Genomic DNA, 19,497 nt, shown 5'->3' with positions numbered 1-19,497 from the left:
AAAAAAAAAAAAAATCACAATGGGATATCATTTCAGATGAAAATGGATAGCCAATGTACTCCCATACAGTTGATGAGAACATAATCTGTTAAACCTTTTAGAAGGAAATCTAGGCACACTTGTTAGAGGAAAGTTGTGTATACCCTTCTTCTGGGAATCTATCCTAAGGAAATGGTGAGAAAAACACAAACATATATATAAAAAAATATTCATTTGTGTAGCTTATAATTAGTGAAAAAATGAAAAAAATGCTAACTGCTTATTAGTAAATAAATGGTTAAATAAGTTTCAGAGACTCAAAATACAGGTATAATATAATCTTATTTGTTAAAAAATTCAAACATGTATAGAAAACATGTGGAAAGATGTAAAGCCTGCATATCTACAGGGGAGGAGGGGCTGAAGGGAGAGAGAGAGCTTGAGGTATATCATCCCTCAATGAGAAGATTATGAGTAATTTTCACCTTGTTCCTTCTTTCTGTATTGTCTGAAAATTTCCCAAGATCATGCATTACAAATTATATGCAGAAAAAGTAATGATATTTGGAGAAAAAAACACAAGATTTCTCTAGTTTAATGTTCTGTTTCTAATCACAGCAGCCAAGGACATTTTGTGAAAAGCACGCTCACATTAAGTTATGTAGTAGAAATACTTCTAATTTTATCTATTTATTTGTTAATTTAGCCTAAATGGTATTCTTTAACTACATTTTAGTCTGAAACTTCACAGAATAGTTTTTTAAAAATGTTTTTCTATTTATGAATCACTTTGCTATTTTCACATTATGTCCAGTATGTGTCTTTAAACATATATACTATAGTTCCTTTAACTCTCATTCATATAAAACACAGCTACCTTAAATATTTCAAAATAAACCAACATAGAAATTCCTACATTTTCTCTAATATAAGTTTTAAGACAGGGAAATACTATTCGATCAGGCCTCTAATTGGCTGTACAGAAAAGAAACCACTTTGCCAATTATTTCATGAATGTAAGGAAACAGTGAAGAGCGAGATAAGGACAGAGGACACCGAAGAAATGAGCAGGTTTAATGACTGTATTGAAAAGGACTCACCAAAATGACACCCAAGCTCCACAGGTCACAGGACTCATCGTAGCCGTTCTGATTCAAGAGCTCTGGGGCTGCGTAATGAAGGGTGAAGCATGGAGTCTTCAGGGGCTGATTATCCGGTGGCTTTAGCCGTGCAAACCCAAAATCAATTATTTTAATTTCCAAATTGTCATTTTCATCGGTGAACAATAAATTCTGCAAGATATCAATGCTTACATTAGTTTCTCACTAGACATGTCTTGGGATTTGCTGGTCCTATTTATGTAATACTTTGTATATTGATAGTTGATTCATGTGCAGAGAGGTCTCATGGGGAGGCTCGAGGGCGGGACATCAGTGCACTACTGCTCTCTGCCTGATGCTTTTTGGTATTATTTCAATTTTACCATGTCATGTGAAACATTTTTCAACTGCACCATGCCTCTTCTGATGTCAGACCCTTTGTCTAAGCTTTTCTCTCTGCTCGTGTTTGTCTTCTGCTTCCTCCACCAACCTACCTCCCCTCATCTACTCCTCATTTAGAGATACCTTCCTAACCATCCTACCAAACTGAAGTGAAAACTTTTAATATTTTTTCCTAAGCCTATTTACTTTTCCTTTCTGGGACTTACCACCTCTGTATTGTTAGTTTAATGTCTTCGTCCCCATTATGTCATAGTTCCATAAGGACAGGGACTATGTGTCTACCTTATTTTTGACCCTACCCCAGGGCCTGGCACAGACATAGAGTAGGTGCTTTGGTAAATATGTGTTCATTGAACAAAGTCATAAATAAAATAGCTATATAATATCTAGTATTGCCTACTGAAGATGACATGGTGGAGATATCCATTACATTTCAGAAATATTTTCTCCAACAGCTAATACTTAAACATATTTTGATACTTAGGGATATTATCCCTCAAATATTCAGAAAACATTATTATTTTGAATCATTCATCCACCAAGGCTTCTTGATCACTAAGACTCTGTAGTACTACTTTTGTATTTATCACATGATTAATAAATACTTACTGATGCACAAATTATTTTAATAAGTACATTAAGCTAGTACTGAAAGTAAGCGAAATCTGATTATATCGTCTTTAGGCATCCTAACAAAATCCACTATACCTTCATAGTCATTAAATTATTCCCAGCTCTGGAACATCATTTGCTTTGTTAATGCTATTCTAGCTGAAATAAAACACATTATAGAAGGTATCACTGATGCAAAGAAAAAAATCTCCTAAGCCTTCCATCTGAAAATGAATAAAGTGGGTGGAAAGAAAAACAAAAATATTAACTAAAAATTGTCTTAAATTTTCTAGCATACAGTGTTTAATCATGAATTTGTGACACTGAAGTCACAGCCGGGGTTGATGGATGTGTGCTTGGGAGAAGTCTTTCAGCAAGTAACACCTGAGCCCCTTTGCAGTGCAAAGCACTGTCCACACAGAACAACTGAATGAACCACAGTTGGCCTCGTCTTCATTGACCCTGCTAAGTCTTTGGAAATGACTATGTTTATTCTATATTAAGACTGGAAAAGGGCTTCCCTGATTTTAGTTCCTTTTTTTTTTTTTGAGACAGACTTGCTCTGTCTGCGTGCAGTAGTGCAATCTCGGCTCACTGCAACCTTCACCTCCTGGATTCAGGTGATTCTGGTGCCTCAGACTCCCAAGTACCTGGGATTACAGACGCCTGCCACCATGCCTGGCTAATATTTTTTTTTGTATTTTTAACAGAGATGGGGTTTTGCCATATTGTCCAGACTGGTCTCAAACTCCTGTCCTCAAGTGATCCGCCTGCCTCAGCCTCCCAAAGTGCTGGGATTACAGGCATGAGCCACCGCGCTCAGCCAATTTCAGTTCTTAAAGCAGACGAAGTGAGAGGACGTGGCAATCACTTTAATTTGGTGACTTTAATCCACTCCTCCTATCCTGAATATGTAAAATTGAGAAACGCTGCTCACTTGCCTACCTCTTCTCTCAAAGTTCAAAGTTACAGACAGTTCTACATGGAGAAGGGTGTGCCTAGTCAGCAATGGTGGGAAGTAACCATTCAATCCCCTTTTATCCTCATCTCAAGTTCTGCCTGAAACAAATTTGATGTATGCAACTTTTCTTAATCTCAGAAGAGTATGGGACAAGTTTAAAAAATACAAGGCAGCTTACTAAGAATGTCAGCCAGCCTCTAAATTTATCTGACTCTTACCTAGACTTACGATTCTGCCTATGCAGAAAATGAATCCACATAGCTTCCTACCAAAAGAAAGATAATCAGACCTTAAAGTGCACATGGGAAAAATATTACTTTTAGTTTAGAAATAATATACACTGCCATTTAAAAGTCAAAGTGAAAGACATTTTATTATGAAAATGTTAGTTCAAAGGTACATTTTCATTTCTCCAAAATCTAGTTTGATTTAGAACTATAATTGTAGTAGAATGTCCTAAATAATCTGACAGTTCTGCCCCATTTCAAGTGAGTATTTCAAAGAAAAGCCTTATAATAAATAAGAAGAATTAAGCTACATAAGTATCTTTTTATCAGGAAAGGAGGAATGCAAATCTAAATTCTGCAAGAGAGGACAGTTGCCTCATTTGAGACTCATGAGGTGACAGATGGCCAGTTATCAAAGAATAAAACATGTGAAAATGAATTCTATACAGTCATGCAACAGATCTTTTCAATTAAAAAAAACTACATGCTTGTTCCTTGTCTATCAAGAAAACATTTAAGTGGTGTGCTTTCACATTTAAAAATAGACAGCTAATCTCCAATGTACAGAGCACCATATTTTCAGTGGGCGTTATGTAGGAGAGTGAGAACTATGATGAAGGAAGCAGGGGGGAGCTATCATAGTTGCAAGTTAATAAAACAGAATTTACTTTTGATTAATTACTAGTAATGTGAATAATGGTAATAGAAAATACACAGACAGAAGTTTAAATACATGAAAGAAATAAACCAAATATACTTTAATGCACAGAATTCCATTAAAAATTTTCTTTTCCATGTGAAGTAGAGAAGAAAAGAATTCCATTTGAAAACATCCTCTTTTTCTAATAATTCAAGATACTGAAGTAAAAGGCAGAAACAGCACTTTTAGAGAAATATTCGTTTGTGGCTTAATCACAAAAGGAACATCAAATAAGTTAATATTTTATATATACTCGAGAATGTATTATAATCACATGATAATTAAAGTTCTATTTTGGAAAGAATATGTATAATATTGTATATGGTAAAGGATGAGTCATCATTATCTTTTTATACAGTATTGATTTTTGTTTTTCAATTTTAATTATTTTGTTGATTTTCTAAAAGGAGAGAATTTTCATAGTTTTGATACTAAAAAGGGATCATTCTAAGAGAATGTTCTTTATTAGCCTTCCATAAGAGGAGATATATAAATAGCTGTTACTTTTGCATTGCTACATATAGTTCTATAAATATTATAGCACGATCATAGAAAAGCACATAGAAAGATGGCATAACTAATTAAACCAAGACAATTCTTTAAGTATTTAGAATACAATTATATACATTTTTATTCATGAGCTAACCAATTTGATTACAAATGTAAAAAATAAGTTTTCAAAATACATCATTTGGGAAAAACCCTCTAAAATTATATGTAAGAGATATTATTTTCTGTTATAAAAATTTCCATTGCTATTTTTAGTCCACAACTGTTGCATAAAGTATTTTTTCCATAAAAGGCTCTCCCACTTACAAATATAACCTCAAGATGATCCGCTGGCAAAAAATAAACAAAGACAAATTTATTTTAGACTGAAATATAAAAGAAAAAAAAATCCAAGAAACATATTTTCAATTATCTATTTTACAGCTTTGAAAAGTAAAAAAATAAGGAAACCTCCCCAGAAACTTCCCACATGTTTGGGAGATCTTTAATAATGATACTAGATTGAATTACATAAGAGATCAAGTGATTTTGTACCTCAGGTTTCAAATCTCTGTGCACCACTCCAACATCATGCATGTGGCTGACAGCTGAAACAAGCTTCCTCATGATATAGCTGGCTTCCGTCTCACTGAAGTGCTTCTTTCTCTTAATGCGTTCAAACAGTTCTCCCCCATTCAGAAGTTCCATCACCAGAAATGTGTGAAGCTAGAAAAGAAAAAGAATAATGTGGAGGGCCTTTCTGAAGCACAGAAGTCTATTAACATATAAAACATTTATTGACTATCTACCACCAACACGTTTAAATAATCCCTTGTTAAAATAATCAGTGGCAATCCTTGTATCTTAGAGGAAAGAGCTGAAAGATAATGTAGCTGTTTTATAATTCTATTTTGGTAATGGAAAATTTCAAGTACTGCAGTGAAGTCTTTATACTGTATATCCTTTTTCCCTTCTGTGATGAATTCTTTCATTTGCAGTGTTTTGTTTTAAGAGATGAAGTCTCTAAAAAGAAACCTGCCCTTGAATTCCTGGGCTCAAGGGATTCTCTCATCTCAGGCCTCCCGATGAGCTGGGACTATCGGTGTGCAACTGCACCCAGCTAATTCTTTCATTTGAATTCCATTCCAACCCTCCCTTATCAAGTTTACGCATCTTTCTTTTTAAACTGCTGACAATAACGTGACAATAATATGAAGTCACTTGCTTTAAATAATATAGAATCTGAATACTGACTGAGTAGAATGGGCAACTGCCCACGTGAAGCCTGGCACACCCATTCAATGGTAAATTAATCTTTTAAAAAAGGTATTGAGGCCGGGCTCAGTGACTCACACCTGTAATCCCAGCACTTTGGGAGGCTGAGGTGGGAGGATTGCTTGAGGTCAGGAGTTCAAGACCAGCTTGGTCAACACAGTGAGACTCCGTCTCTACAAATAAATTACAACATAAAAGTTTAAAAAGGTATTCTTTGATATTGTCATTTTGAACCTCCTGTTAGGACTCAACAGATTAGTTTCAGGGTTCCTGTTAATATTCATTACAAATACCTATAACTCACCATGGGTTTTTGCTTTAATCCCAGTAGTATTATCTTAATAGTTACTTTGTAAATTATATGTTTACCATGCTTTTTCTTCCCCACCCCTGGCCCTCTTCTGTCAGAATGCATAATTTCCAAAGGAACTATCAAAAAGCAAAGGGCTATATAATCCCAGCACTTTTGGAGGCCAGGGTGAGAGGACTGCTTGAGCCCAGGAGCTCAAGACCAGCCTGGGCAACATAGTGAGACCTCATCTCTACAAAAAATAATAATAAAAATTAGCCAGACATGGTGGTGCACACCTATAGTCCCAGCTACTCAGGAGGCTGAGGTGGGAGAATCACTTGAGCTCAGGAGGTCAAGGTTGCAGGGAGCCGTCATTGTGCCACTGCACTCCAGCCTGGGTGACAGAGTGAGACCCTAGCTCAAAAAAGAAAAAAAGAAAGGACTTAATCAGCTCTCAAATGAACACACATGGTTTAGAAAAAGGTATCATGGCAATATACTGAATTCAGGTGCCATGCATTATAAGGCCAACATCACTTCACAAACAAAATGTTTCTTTCTGTATTAGCAAAACTTAGAATAAACTGCTTCATAAAAAAGATAATTGTAAGTACATTATCCTGAACACATTAGACAAATTGTAGAGTGAACGACCCTTCTAAAAAGAAAATTGCTCCCAGTCTACTAGACATCAAACTGAGTTTCTACATCAGATAAAGTCAAGCTTGCAGGTCTGCTACAAATATAGGCTGGTGAGCTTTAAAAAAGATGTAAGGCAATACTCGTAGTGGTGTAAGAATAGATTTAGAGTTCAACCTGGATTTGAAAGTCAATTCTATTATTTATTCATGATCTTGGGATGCTACTTTATCTTATTAATTCTAGTATCTTTTTCAATAAAATACAGATAACAATGAGAAAATGTATGTGTGGTAGAGCTTGAATGATGGCCCTCCAAAGGTGTTCATGTCCTAATGTACAGAACCTGTGGCCGTTACCTTAGAAGGATGGCAAAAGGGCCTTTTGAGATGTGATTAGTAAATTAAGGATCTTGAGATGCAAGATTATCCTGAATTACTCATCAGAGTTACCAGTATGAGATGAGACCCTGGAGGCAAGATCTTAGAGTGATGCATGGAAGGCTCACAGTCAAGGAAATGTTGGGGGGTGTCTAGAAGCTACAAAAGGCAAGTAAATGGGTTGTCCCTTAGAGCCTTCAGAGCAGTGGTCCCCAACATTTTTTTTTCTTTTTTTTCTTATTTTTTTTTTGAGACAGGGTCTCACTCTATCACCCAGGCTAGAGTGCAGTGGTGCAGTCTTGGCTCACTGCAACCTCTGCCTCCCAGGTTCAACGGATTATCCCACCTCAGCCTCCAGAGTAGCTAGGACTACAGGTGCGCAACACCACGCCTGATTAATTTTTTGTATTTTTTGGTAGAGATAGGGTCTCACCATGTTGGCCAGACTGGTCTCTAACTCCTGACCTCCAGTGATCCACCTGCCTCGCCTTCCCAAAGTGCTGGAATTACAGGCGTGAGCCAGGCCTGCAACTTTTTTGGCACCAGGAAGTGATTTCATGGAAGGCAATTTTTCCACGGACGAGGGGAGGCAGTAGTGGGGTGGGACAGGCACTGGATTCTCATAAGGAGTGCTGCAACTCAGATCCTTCGCCATGCGCAGTTCACAACAGGGTTTGTGCTCCAGTGAGAATCTAATGCTGTTGCTGATCTGCCAAAAGGTGGAGCTCAGGTGCTAATGCTGGCTCACCTGCCGCTCACCTCCTGCTGTGCACCTGGTTCTGCTCAAGAGGGAACCAGCCCTGGTGACAGCTTGACTTTAAGCCAATGGGCCTGATTTTGGACTTCTGACCTCCAGACTGCAGGATAACAAATTTGTATTGTTTTAAGTTTGTGGTGATTTGTTGCAGCAGCAATAGCAAACTCATGGAGTATGTGAAACGCATATCATGGCACACAAAATGAACTACACTACTGCACAAAGGATGAAGACCCACTATAACCAGTTTCACCCATTAGTTGAAGAAAAGACTGGATACAAGGATGATCTAGGCAACCATGCCACCATTATGAGAAAACCCAAGATACACTACAACCGCGTATTAGATTGATAATGTATTTATACTAGTTTGTATAGGATTACATCATGTGACAATTTATATTTTAGTAACTCCTGAATATATAAATAGCAAAACATCTACTTAATTTGTGACATAAATAAAAAATTAGAAATGTTGTTCGTGGGACCTGATGTTAGTCTGAAGGTCAGAGATCAAATATCTTTTCTGGGATGTAGTTAGGGGCACAGTTGCTAACCCGGAGGAGAGCATCTAAGATCATCCATTGATTCTTCGAATGATGTCAATTTCCTCTATGTCATCTTCAACAGGAGACTGTCTAGTGAGCCTCTTCTTAAGCACCTTCGTGGCCAGGGGACTCATTACCTCCTCTTGTGTTGAGTGGCTTGATGAGGCAAGAGGAGGTACAGGATCAGGGACAGCAGTTCCCTGAGTCCTTGCTTCAGTGGCATTTCTTTTCTGACTATAAGAACCAAAGAGTGAGTAGAGGATGATGCCATTTTGGGATGCTTACTGCCAGATGTGATTCTGCCTTCCCTAAGGCAGTAGTGCAAAGTAAGTAAAAGCTTGTCGGGCTCTGAAGTTGGACTGTGTGGATTCAGATCCCGGCCTTATCACACTTACCAACTGTGAGACCTGTTACTTAACTTCTGTGAGTGTCCATTTTCTCACCTCATGGACATATGGTAAGGACTGAATAAGGTAATACATGCAGAGTGCCTGGTACAGGACCTAGACCACACAAGATATGTGACAATAAATGGAGCAGCTATTGTGGCTATGGTGCTATTGCTGCTGCTGCCTGGTCTCACCATGATGTATCATTCCTGGCAATAGCACTCAAGGATATTTCAGTGTGGTAGAGAACTGGCCCCCATTGATCCTAGGTCACAGATATTATGAGAGCACAACAGACAGAGCCCAGAACTGGAGTACAGGTTCTCCTTATTAGATTCGCCATTGACGTGCTATGTGACCTTGGACAAGTTTTATGACCATTCCAAATCTCAGTTTCTTCATTGGTAAAATTAGGACAAAGCACATTCAGGATTGGTTCGTTCTCTTGTGCCTCCAAGTTGTCTTAAGTAGGACTGCATCACCCCACCTGGTCTCGGGGGCAGAGAATAGTGTAATGGAGCAATTTTTGTCACGTGTGAGGTTAGCAGACACGAACTGGACGCATTGGTGTCCTCCCATAGTTCCTGTTGCAAAGCAAGACTGAGAGCAGAAGTGGGGGCAGCATGATCTGGCCAGGGTTCTCAGCAGAATTTACCACCTGGAGCTAGAAGATAAAAGGAGTATCTTTGCTTTCTGCTTCCTATTTGTCCTTTAGCTTGCATTAATTAGGCTCCAGACTCTCTCAGTTCTATTCTATAAGTGAAAGGGAAGTTGGAGGCTCAGAATTCCTGAGTCTGGAGAAGTATTCCAGGATTAAGTTATGGTGGGTAGCAGCAGCATTGGCAAAAAGCACATTGTAGCTAGTGACTGCACCACTGAGCTCCTGTCCCTCCGTCTTCCTGTCATAGGTGGTAACTGCTGAGTGAGAAAAGCATGAGAAGTGAAGGGATAACCTGATTTGGGGTTGGGAAACAGTGTATGGCTGGGGAGGGTTTGGGAGGGTGGTTTCTCTGCCCTTTCTGGTGGTTGGGTGATGTTCTATATCCCTGACTCTGACCCAGTAGCACCAATAAAACTGGTGAAAAGTACAACCTTGTAAGTGAATTAGTACACATAGGAAAAAAAAAAAAGTAGGATACCTGATCATGAAAAACTTCATGCAACTTCACAATATTGGGGTGTCCTTCACAGAGTTTCAGAGCTGTTATTTCCTTCTGAGTATTGGCTTCCATCCTGCAAGATGAGACACTTAGCGCCCACATGTCTCTTCAAGAAAGCTTTTGCATCAGTACTGCCCCAAGACTAATTTAGTTTTATTTACAGTGCATTCAGAATATACATGCTACCATATACTGTAATGAGGCTTCCATGAAAGTAATGAATTATACCACACACCAGAAAAAGTAACATTCTGGAGAAAATTATTATTTCTGAGTCAGAAAAGTACAAATCATATGAGGAAATGAATGCTCTATTTGCCTGACAATTTAGCAATAAGAATATGCAATCTTAACAATAATCATCAGTTACCAAAACAACTAGATGGCTCTCAAAGCTATCAGTAGCTTGCTAAATAATTTTAAAGAAAAATATTTCAAATACACAACTAGTAGAAATGGCACCAGCTGCCAAAATCACTAAGTGAGGCTGATTAAATATGTCACTGTCACAAAGACGTTTTCTCTAGATAAACTCAAAAGCAAATAAGACTATGATGCATGTCTAAAATGGATTACTTTATCAGCAAATATCAATTAGAGCTAAAAATATAATGGACCAACTGATGAGCCAAGTGGTTAAACCTATAGGTAAAAAAGCCTTACAATATAATACTGGTTTCATTTTAAATAAATATCTCTTAATTTACAGAATTCATGAATACATAAGAAATAATATTATATTATAAATGATCATACCTTTTGCTGATTATTTTGACTGCAAAAGCTTGGTTACTTTTTTTATGCACACACTTCCGACAAATTGAAAAACTACCTTCTCCCAGTGGTTTGTCCTTCAAATCTAGGTCATAGTGTTGATAGAATGGAGAGTCCTGTTAAGAAATCAACATCATTTAACTTCAGAAAATGTCAGTAATACACAAGGGATCAATAAAATTGTAGAGTAAAATAAAATCATTAATATTAATAAACAGGAATAGAATACATTTATAATCTAAAATTCATCTTACTTTATAGGTAATTTCTATTTTCATCTACACAATTATTTAAGATACATGATTCTCTATAATTGTAAAAAGAAGCTCATTCAACTTGACGTTAATATTCTAGGGAAAACAGTGCTGTATCCCACTGTTAAAATTGCACTTTAGTTGAATTACTAGACTTAAGAACATTAATTAGAGTTGGTATTTAAACACTCACGAAACCTACAAATATGTCATATAAGTTACCACATCTATATACCTTCATCATTGCACTCCTGGCAACATTTGTCACTCCAGGACGTTCAACTCCCATGTGAAACTGAAGAGGGTCTATGACAGCTGCATTACGCTTGAATAGGATGGAAGGAGCAACAAAGGAATAGCCCTAAAAACAAGACAAAGAAAGATAAGGAAAAACAACTTGCAGTTTTCCAGTTTAACACAGATTAGATTGTAATGACTTTTGCTTTCTTAGAAAAACACTCAAATATTTGTTGAGATGAGTCTAATTTTATTCTATTTGCAATCTAAAATGCAAGGTTATTTCAAATCATTTGAAAAATGCTGTTCAGAAGGATATAATGCCATCTTCTGGTAGAACTAAACCAATTCAAAAATAAAGGTAGAAAAAGACTTCTTCACTTTTCCATCCCCAAAATCAGACTCATAGATGAAATTCTCCTGGTTTGCTGATAAAAATTTGTTTATAAACATAACTAACTTCTCAAAAAAAGGACATAGTCAAGGTATTAAACAAAGTGGTCTTTATTTTTTTTTGAGACTGAGTCTGGCTCTATTGCCTAGGCTGGAGTGCAGTGGTGCGATCTTGGCTCACTGCAACTTCTGCCTCCTGCGTTCAAGCCATTCTCCTGCCTCAGCCTCCCAAGTAGCTGGGATTACAGGCACATACCACCATGTCTGACAGGGTTTCACCGTGTCTCGAACTGGTCTTGAACCCCTGACCTCAAGTGATCAACCCACCTCAGCCTCCAAAAGTGCTGGGATTAAAGGCCTGAGCCACGAGATCCGGCCACATAGTGGTCTTTAAATGCTATTGTTTTTCAAATTGGAAAAATGGCAAGTCTCATTAAAGGTAGTTTCTAATTTAGCAATTATTTGATTCTTATTAATATCTTCAGAATAATTAAATTTAAAATTGAGTTTTGGAAAGGAACAAAGTCTAATGGCAGAATGATGCTCTCAGCCAAGTGGTACAAAGATGGATGATTAATCCGTTCAAGTTAGAACATTCACTAATCAACAAACGTTTAAAAAAAAGTTCACTAAGTGCCCAGTCACATACTAGACAGTGATAAGCAAAGAAGAAAAGACACAGTCTGGATGGCCAGATTAAGCCATACTAAAGGTATACTTATAGAGGTCAAAGAAGCTAAGCTCTGATGCCATTTAATAGTTAGAATATTTTACCTTGTGTGACAAATGTCCTTTTCTAAATATAATAAAAATCTAAATCTTTTTAAAGAGTTAGCAGTTAAGATTAGTTACTGAAGGTAACGAATAAGGTAATATTGTGGGAGGCCAAGGCAGGAGGATTGTTTGAGGCCAGAGTTCAAGACCAGTTTAGGCAACAAAGTAAGACCCTGTTTCTAAAAAAAAAGTTTTACATTAGGTGGGTGTGGTGACATGTACCTGTGGTCCCAGCTATTCAGGAGGCTGAGGCAAGAGGATCCCCTGAGCCAAGGAGTTAAAGGCTGCAGCGAGCTATGATCATACCACTGCACTCCAGCCTGGGTGACAGAGTAAGACCTTGTTTTTAAAAAAAAAAAAATTTTTTTTTTGCTGGACATGGTGGCTCATGCCTGTAATCCCAGCACTTTGGGAGGCCAAGGCTGGATGTGGTAGCTTATGCCTGTAATTCCAGCACTTTGGGAGGCCAAGGCAGGAGGGTCACTTGAGGCCAGGAGTTCAAGACCAGCTTAGGCAACATAGCAAGACCCTATCTCTGCAAAAAATAGAAAAATTAGCTGGGTGTGCTGGTTTGCACCTGTGGTCTCAGCTATCCCAGAGGCTAAGGTGAGAGGATTGCTTGAGCCCAGGAGTCTGAGGCTGCAGTGAGCTAGGACAGCACTGCTGCACTCCAGTCATCGGAGTGAGACCCTGTATGCATAAAGAAAAAAATTTTTAATATGAATAGAGGTAAAATAAAAGATTATTGTATTTTCTATAAAAGAGTCTGAACAAAAATAAAATTTCAGGTATAAAATTAAAACTTCCCTTATATCAAAAATAATCACATCAACAATATCTGCTATTGAGCAAACTATAAGCTTCGGTTAACAATCTGCAATATTTCTGCACTTAATAATTTAGAAGATATTAAAGAATCCCGTTTTTACAGTGCCAACAAAACTACTTCAATATGGGAAATTTAATCTTTTCTTTCAAAGGACATATGGCCAATGTACATGTGCACAGGCTGGGAAATTACCTGAAACAGCTTCTCAGAGCTCTGGGGCAGGGCTGCAGGAGAATAAGTGGGATCCATTTCTGTGAACTCTTCTGCAAAGTTACTCACGTCTAATTCATCTCGAATGACCGGCTTAAATGGTGCAGGCACTTTTTTGGCGGCTAAATCATCCCAATTTATTTTCTAAAACAAAGAAAGTTGGTACAAAGTAGAAATCAACAGTCAAAACATATTTTCTAAGAATAGCAAAGATAAATTAGGATTTTGACTGGTAGGGAGAGAGGATAAAAATAAGGGAACATATTTTACATCAATAATAAAAAATATATTTTTTCCAAGCAAGATCACAGCAGTTTATAGCTCCAACCAATGCTGTGCCTCAAAGATGAGACTATAGCTGTTGAATCTCAGAGTGTCCTCTGGAGGGCACCAAGACACCCTAGTTTACCTTCAAAGATAACAGAAAAATACTTTTGTCCTGAGCCTCTTCAGAAAGGTGCTAAGCCAAAAAGAAAACAAGCAAAAAACCCAAAACAAAATAAAAAACTGAAATAAAGGGTTTCCAAATGCTCTACAGATGAGGATATTAGCTCTAAAGGAACATTCCTATTTTCTAGAGGCAGTGTTACTTAGCTCTCCGCCTGCACTTGCTTTTCCTCCTGGGCATCCGGACAGACTGGAAAATAAGTAATCATGCATGTGCCTATGTCTAGAAGTTCAAATGATACCATTATACGGATGTGATCACTTATTCAACTGCGTTCAAGCATTTTAAACACTACCTCTTACATCCCCCATAGAATAATGCAAGCCCCTTTTCCCTCTAGGTCACTTACTGAGTTATATTACTGAAATCCAACCCTTTACTCTGTTTCTTTGTGCTCCTTCTATCATTTAAAACAATCTCAGGTAACACTTACTGAATTAAATCCTACAGATCTCCTACTACCATATTTCTTCAAATCTAAGATGCCATTACTGATAGTAAGATACACAATTATTTTATGTATCATTAAGAAGAAAAAAGTATTAATCATAAGAATATAAGGTGATGGTCATTGTAACATGCATACTGATTTCAGTGACAGTAAAATATGAAAATGTGCACTTCTTGGCTGATAAAATTCAGTAAGTTTAATCAATTACCATAAAATGTTTTTATTATGTTGTCTTGTAGATGAAATAGAAACAAAATAATTAAATTACAGATCTCCAAATTTCTCAGCTAAAATGGAATTGAGATCATTTAGTTCATCTCCTTTATTTGATCCAGTGAAACTGAGGCCGAGAAATAAGAAATAACCTTCTCACTCAAACGCAGTTGATGGAAGAGTCAGGATTTGAACATAGTCTCTTGACTTTCTAGTTAGTGTTTTTTTCTCTCTGCAGCTGTAATGTTTTCCATTACAAGCACATAACTTGTGCTTGGCTATTGTACATATATTAAAAGAAACTTCTAGAGGAAAGGGGTAATTTAAAGAAACAGGTTGTTAGCAGGAGAATGTTTAATATGTAGAAAATGGAATGTTATTATGATCCTTTCCACCTCCGCACCACTTACAGAGAAAAAGCCCATTTAGGCCTTTACAAGTAGAATTCTGGTCTTTCCAAAAGTGTCCTTATCATTTAAAACGTCAAGGCAATTAAGTAATCTAAAATTACTATTCCAAGCTACTGAAAAGAGAAATTTCTCTAATATGAAAGACAAACTGCAATATTCCCAAATACAGGGAGCCATGGAGAAAAAGATCTTAGGAAAATATGGTCGGGGGTACTTAGCTTGACTTGTTTCTTAAATTTTACTGTTAACTTTTGAGATAAACTTCTGAACAAGATATTTGAAAGTTTGTTCAAAGAGTAATCCTTCCAAGCCATGTGAATCTATGAAATGCATATGAGAGGTTTATTTTATTCTAAATATATTTCTCACTATGTTACTGAACTTCTGTAAGATACGCAGTATTTAAAAAAAATAATTATATTGACAGACTAAGAAAAATATGCCTTTTTTTGAGCATAGAAGTGCAGAGATAATTCTCATTTCTAACCAATATTTGTTTTTATATATTTAAAAAATAATAAATAACAACATGAAGCTTAACTGACAAAAGAGATTTTCTTCATTTTGATATATTATTTTCATTTGTTTTGGTGATAATCATGTAAAAGTTTAATTTACAGAATAAAAAATAAAACCTAGATGGTCCCTTTAGACCACAAATATTTAGGTCAGGCTTATTGATAAGATGAAGTTATTTAAAAGTTGTATCTCCAGAGTTTTAGAAATCAAAGCCATGGCATCCCCAGTTTTGACGAATGAGGCTGGAAATAACGAGCCAACTCAGTTAAATGTTTTTTCCCAGAAGTTTAATATTTTGGTGTTTTTTTTGTACTAAACTGAGCAGATACGTTGGTCCTCAGTAGAATGGTCTCATTAGGCTTTTTCAGAATAAGAGAAGCACTGTCACAGGACAAAGGAAATAAATGAATAACTCTCTTTGTGTCATGAATATGTAACTGAGAAATAGGTAAATCTAAAATTTTTAAAGATTACTTCTGGGAAAAGAGGAAGTGATGAAATCACTATCTAAAAGGTGAAACATAGTGGCGGTAATAGCTCATGAACTGAAACAGAAGTAAAAAGTACAGTAAAAGTCTCCTTAGTCCATATGGCTAGATCTCAAGATCATAAATGGAAACCACCCCCTAGAAACTCTAATGAACGAGTATGTAGAAAATTGAATGCTATTATGATCCTCCCCACTCCTGCTCCATTGAGGGAGAAAAAGACCATTTATGTTTATTCAAGGAGAGTTTGATCCTACCTAAAGGGTCCCTATCGTTAAAAACAAACAAAAAAGGCCGGGCACGGTGGCTCACGCCTGTAATCCCAGCACTTTGGGAGGCCAAGGTGGGTGGATCACGAGGTCAGGAGATTGAGACCATCCTGGCTAATACGGTGAAACCCTGTCTTCTACTAAAAATACAAAAAAAATTAGCCGAGCATGGTGGCGGGCGCCTGTAGTCCCGGCTACTCGGGAGACTGAGGCAGGAGAATGGCGTGAACCCGTGAGGTGGAGCTTGCAGGAAGCCGAGATCGCGTCACTGCACTCCAGCCTGGGCGACAGAGCGAGACTCGGTCTCAAATAAACAAAAAAACAAACAAAAGCTGCAATGTATGTGAAAATGCCAGTGGAAGATGATCCAAAGGGGACTGTGTTCACTAATTCCACAAGAATGCCAACGACCTTGAAAATGGCAAGGAGTATGAAACCATTTATCTATTCAATAATTTCACCTGAAAGAAGAGATGTTCTTTGATTTCATCTGCATCGCGTGGACCACATCCCAATCTCTTCTTGGGATCTTTCATCAAAAGACGCTGAATTAGGTCTTTAGCTAAAGCACTCATTTCTTGGGGATACGGAGGCTCACTTTTTAATATTCTCCTGTAAGCAGACAAAACTTGCTGTTAAAACAACCAGAGGATGACCAAAAAACAAAAACAAAACCAACAACAACAACAACAACACGGTGAAATACACTTTGAAACTGAACCACAAGTGAAAGAGAGATATAAATACTTAACATGAATCAATAATACCTCAATACTGTTGAAAAAATATTTAGAATGAGATACCATGAAGTCAAATTTCTGAAATTCTAATGAGCAGTAACAAAAAATGTTGGCTCATTTTTTCAGTATAAGTCAATCCTGGTTGGAGGCTACCATCCCAAATATTTCGCTGGGGGAAAAAAGGAAAAGCTTGAGGCTAGATTAGCATCCCATATATAGACTAGACTCTATGATTAAAGATTTCACAACATAAAACACTCTTAACAAATTCAGGTAAGTGAATGGGAATGCAGAGGGAAGTCCACCAAGACAAGTGGGGTCAGACCCACTTGGAGATAGTTCAACTCTTGACATCTGGAAATGAGCACTAGAGCTGGGGATTTTCATGGGGTAAAAGTATCTGCTTCATTGTTTGCTGCTATAAAACAGCCAGACAAGCCCTATGAGGCAGGTAGAGCTCAGAGATGGAGTAAAGTCCACAATTTATTATGGAAAGTAAAAACGTAAGATGGTAATAAAGTTTCTTGATGAGAAATTTATTCTAAGGTTACAGAAGAAATCAATCCAATCCAAGTGTACCCTTCTCCCTCTTAACATCCAGATCAAAAATTTAGTAAGAGATATTGAAGGGAATGACTGAAATTAAGAACCTTAACACAATATATATGAAGACAGTTACTCCATTAATTGGCTTGCAAAAAGATTCCCTATTGTGCATTAAAATATTAATAATCGTTATGGAATAAACACAGATAATTAGTGTATAAGAGACAGTATACATTATATACTGAGTTATAATATAGAATTTGGAGTTATAATTCTATATTACATAATATAGAATTTGGTGAGTTATAACATAGAATTTGGAGTCAGACTGAGTCCAACACTGGCTCTGCCTTGACCTTGTGTGACCCTGAGATAACTAAATGTTGTACCTCAGTTTTCTCACCTGTAAAATGGGCATAACATCAGTGCCTACGTAAAATGGGTATTATGATGCTTAAATAAGACCTGTAGAGTACTTAACATAGTACCTAGCACATAGCAAATGCTCAATCAACGTGAGCTACTGTTAAACTCCCTCATTCCAAGGCAAGCATACAGAAAATAGGCCAGATGCTTCATCAAGTAGCCACTGAGAATCAGTGAAATGATAATGAAACTGTAATTTTTTACAAAAGATTCCAGCAGCATTGTTAATCTCAAAGTTAATTCTACCTCTAGCACTTAATTCTGGGAACCCAAGAAAATGTTGGTAAAACAAGGAAAGAAAGGAAAGAAATAAGCAACACCCTCTCTGCTTTTTGATTCTTTAATACTCTCCCATTGCTCACTGCTTGTCTGGGTTTTTGGCATTAATAGACAATTCTCTTCTCAGATCAGACACAGGCATGTCTGAGAGAGAAACTGGGAATCCTGTTTCTCAGGGAAAAATAAACATAGCTTTTCCCATTTTCTCTACCTTTACTGTACTTTTTGCAGGAAAAAATCTTTGCATAAAGGATCAGGGTCGAGATAAGCAAATTGTGACATTTACTTTTGTTGAATCAGGGTAGAAATATATGCACTTTGGCTGATATCATCTTAGCAAACTGAGTCTGCACCATCTATTACTTCTTAAACCTTAAGAACACTTCAACGTGTATTGGAAATCTACTCAATACCAGGCGCTGGGGAAAGAACAGTCCGTCCTGTGAAGACAGAAAGGAGAAATGTCCACCACGGTGGGTTCATCCTCAAAAGGAGAAGTACACAAAAACAGAAATGGCTCTGCTGAGATGCCAAGTCTGGGAAGAAGAGCACAAGGAGACCACATGCAGGGAGCTAGAATTTTAAATTCAGATGAGGCAGAGACCACATTGGGAGAAATTGAGTAGAAATCTGAAAGAATGTCGGCGGAAAACAGTGCTGATGAGGGAGCTTGGAGAACGACAGTGATGGCCTAAACCTCTCCTTTTCCTGAGTGAAAATTGTATGGCCAGAGGCAGCAGCAGGAGACCCTAGCAGATAACGAGGAGTATCTTGCCCCACCCTGTGAAAACAAAAGGTACGTGGAAGGAATATCACTAAGGCTCCCTGTTGTCTTGGTAAACAGAGTGCCACGGGCTTTCCTCAGTGATGTGAGGAGGTTCTAAAGCCTATTCCTGCTAGAAAACAGCAGTGACAGGAAGAGAACCAGACACTGGGAGTGGTGTGGTGAGGAGAAAGGGCCTATAGCAGGTTACATCTTTTCTCCACAAGAAGGTGATCCCAGATGTAACTATTTCTTATACCATATCCTTGAACTGTACTGGGCTAAGATGACTGTGGCATGGCAGGTGGGTGAGGTGCTGTGAAAACTCCTCCTGGAAGTGAGCTGCATTTGGACTGAGACATATGAGCCGGCATGCAGGCCCCTGGAAGCCATGCTCACAGGCTGTTATAAGGGACAGTTCCTGCACTCAGCTTCCCATGCTGGGGTGGTCCATAAGCTCCCGCTTATTCTCATCACCAGTGGTTGAGTGTGTCTTCTGTGGGCTGGGAAGCCACGCATAGGTGGAGGGAAGGTCCCCGATGAAGATGTGTTTGATGCTGTAAT

General features: G+C 37.7%; 1 protein-coding gene across 1 annotated transcript in view; it reads right to left on the bottom strand.

The window, feature by feature from the left end:
* Nucleotides 1–19,497, bottom strand: part of RPS6KA5 (ribosomal protein S6 kinase, 90kDa, polypeptide 5) — a 143,388-nt gene that overhangs the window by 24,511 nt on the left and 99,380 nt on the right. Inside the window, exons 7-13 of the mRNA XM_011991787.1 lie at nucleotides 16,641–16,791; nucleotides 13,364–13,525; nucleotides 11,174–11,299; nucleotides 10,667–10,800; nucleotides 9,890–9,983; nucleotides 5,026–5,196; nucleotides 1,080–1,271 (exon numbers count right to left, since the gene is read on the bottom strand). Coding sequence (XP_011847177.1) covers nucleotides 1,080–1,271; nucleotides 5,026–5,196; nucleotides 9,890–9,983; nucleotides 10,667–10,800; nucleotides 11,174–11,299; nucleotides 13,364–13,525; nucleotides 16,641–16,791 — 1,030 coding nt within the window. The remainder of the gene's footprint in view (nucleotides 1–1,079; nucleotides 1,272–5,025; nucleotides 5,197–9,889; nucleotides 9,984–10,666; nucleotides 10,801–11,173; nucleotides 11,300–13,363; nucleotides 13,526–16,640; nucleotides 16,792–19,497) is intronic.

Source organism: Mandrillus leucophaeus, unplaced genomic scaffold (genome assembly GCF_000951045.1).
Source record: "Mandrillus leucophaeus isolate KB7577 unplaced genomic scaffold, Mleu.le_1.0 Scaffold4, whole genome shotgun sequence".
In the NCBI taxonomy this organism is placed as follows: Eukaryota; Metazoa; Chordata; class Mammalia; order Primates; family Cercopithecidae; genus Mandrillus; species Mandrillus leucophaeus.
This window is presented reverse-complemented; position numbering and strand designations above follow the sequence as displayed.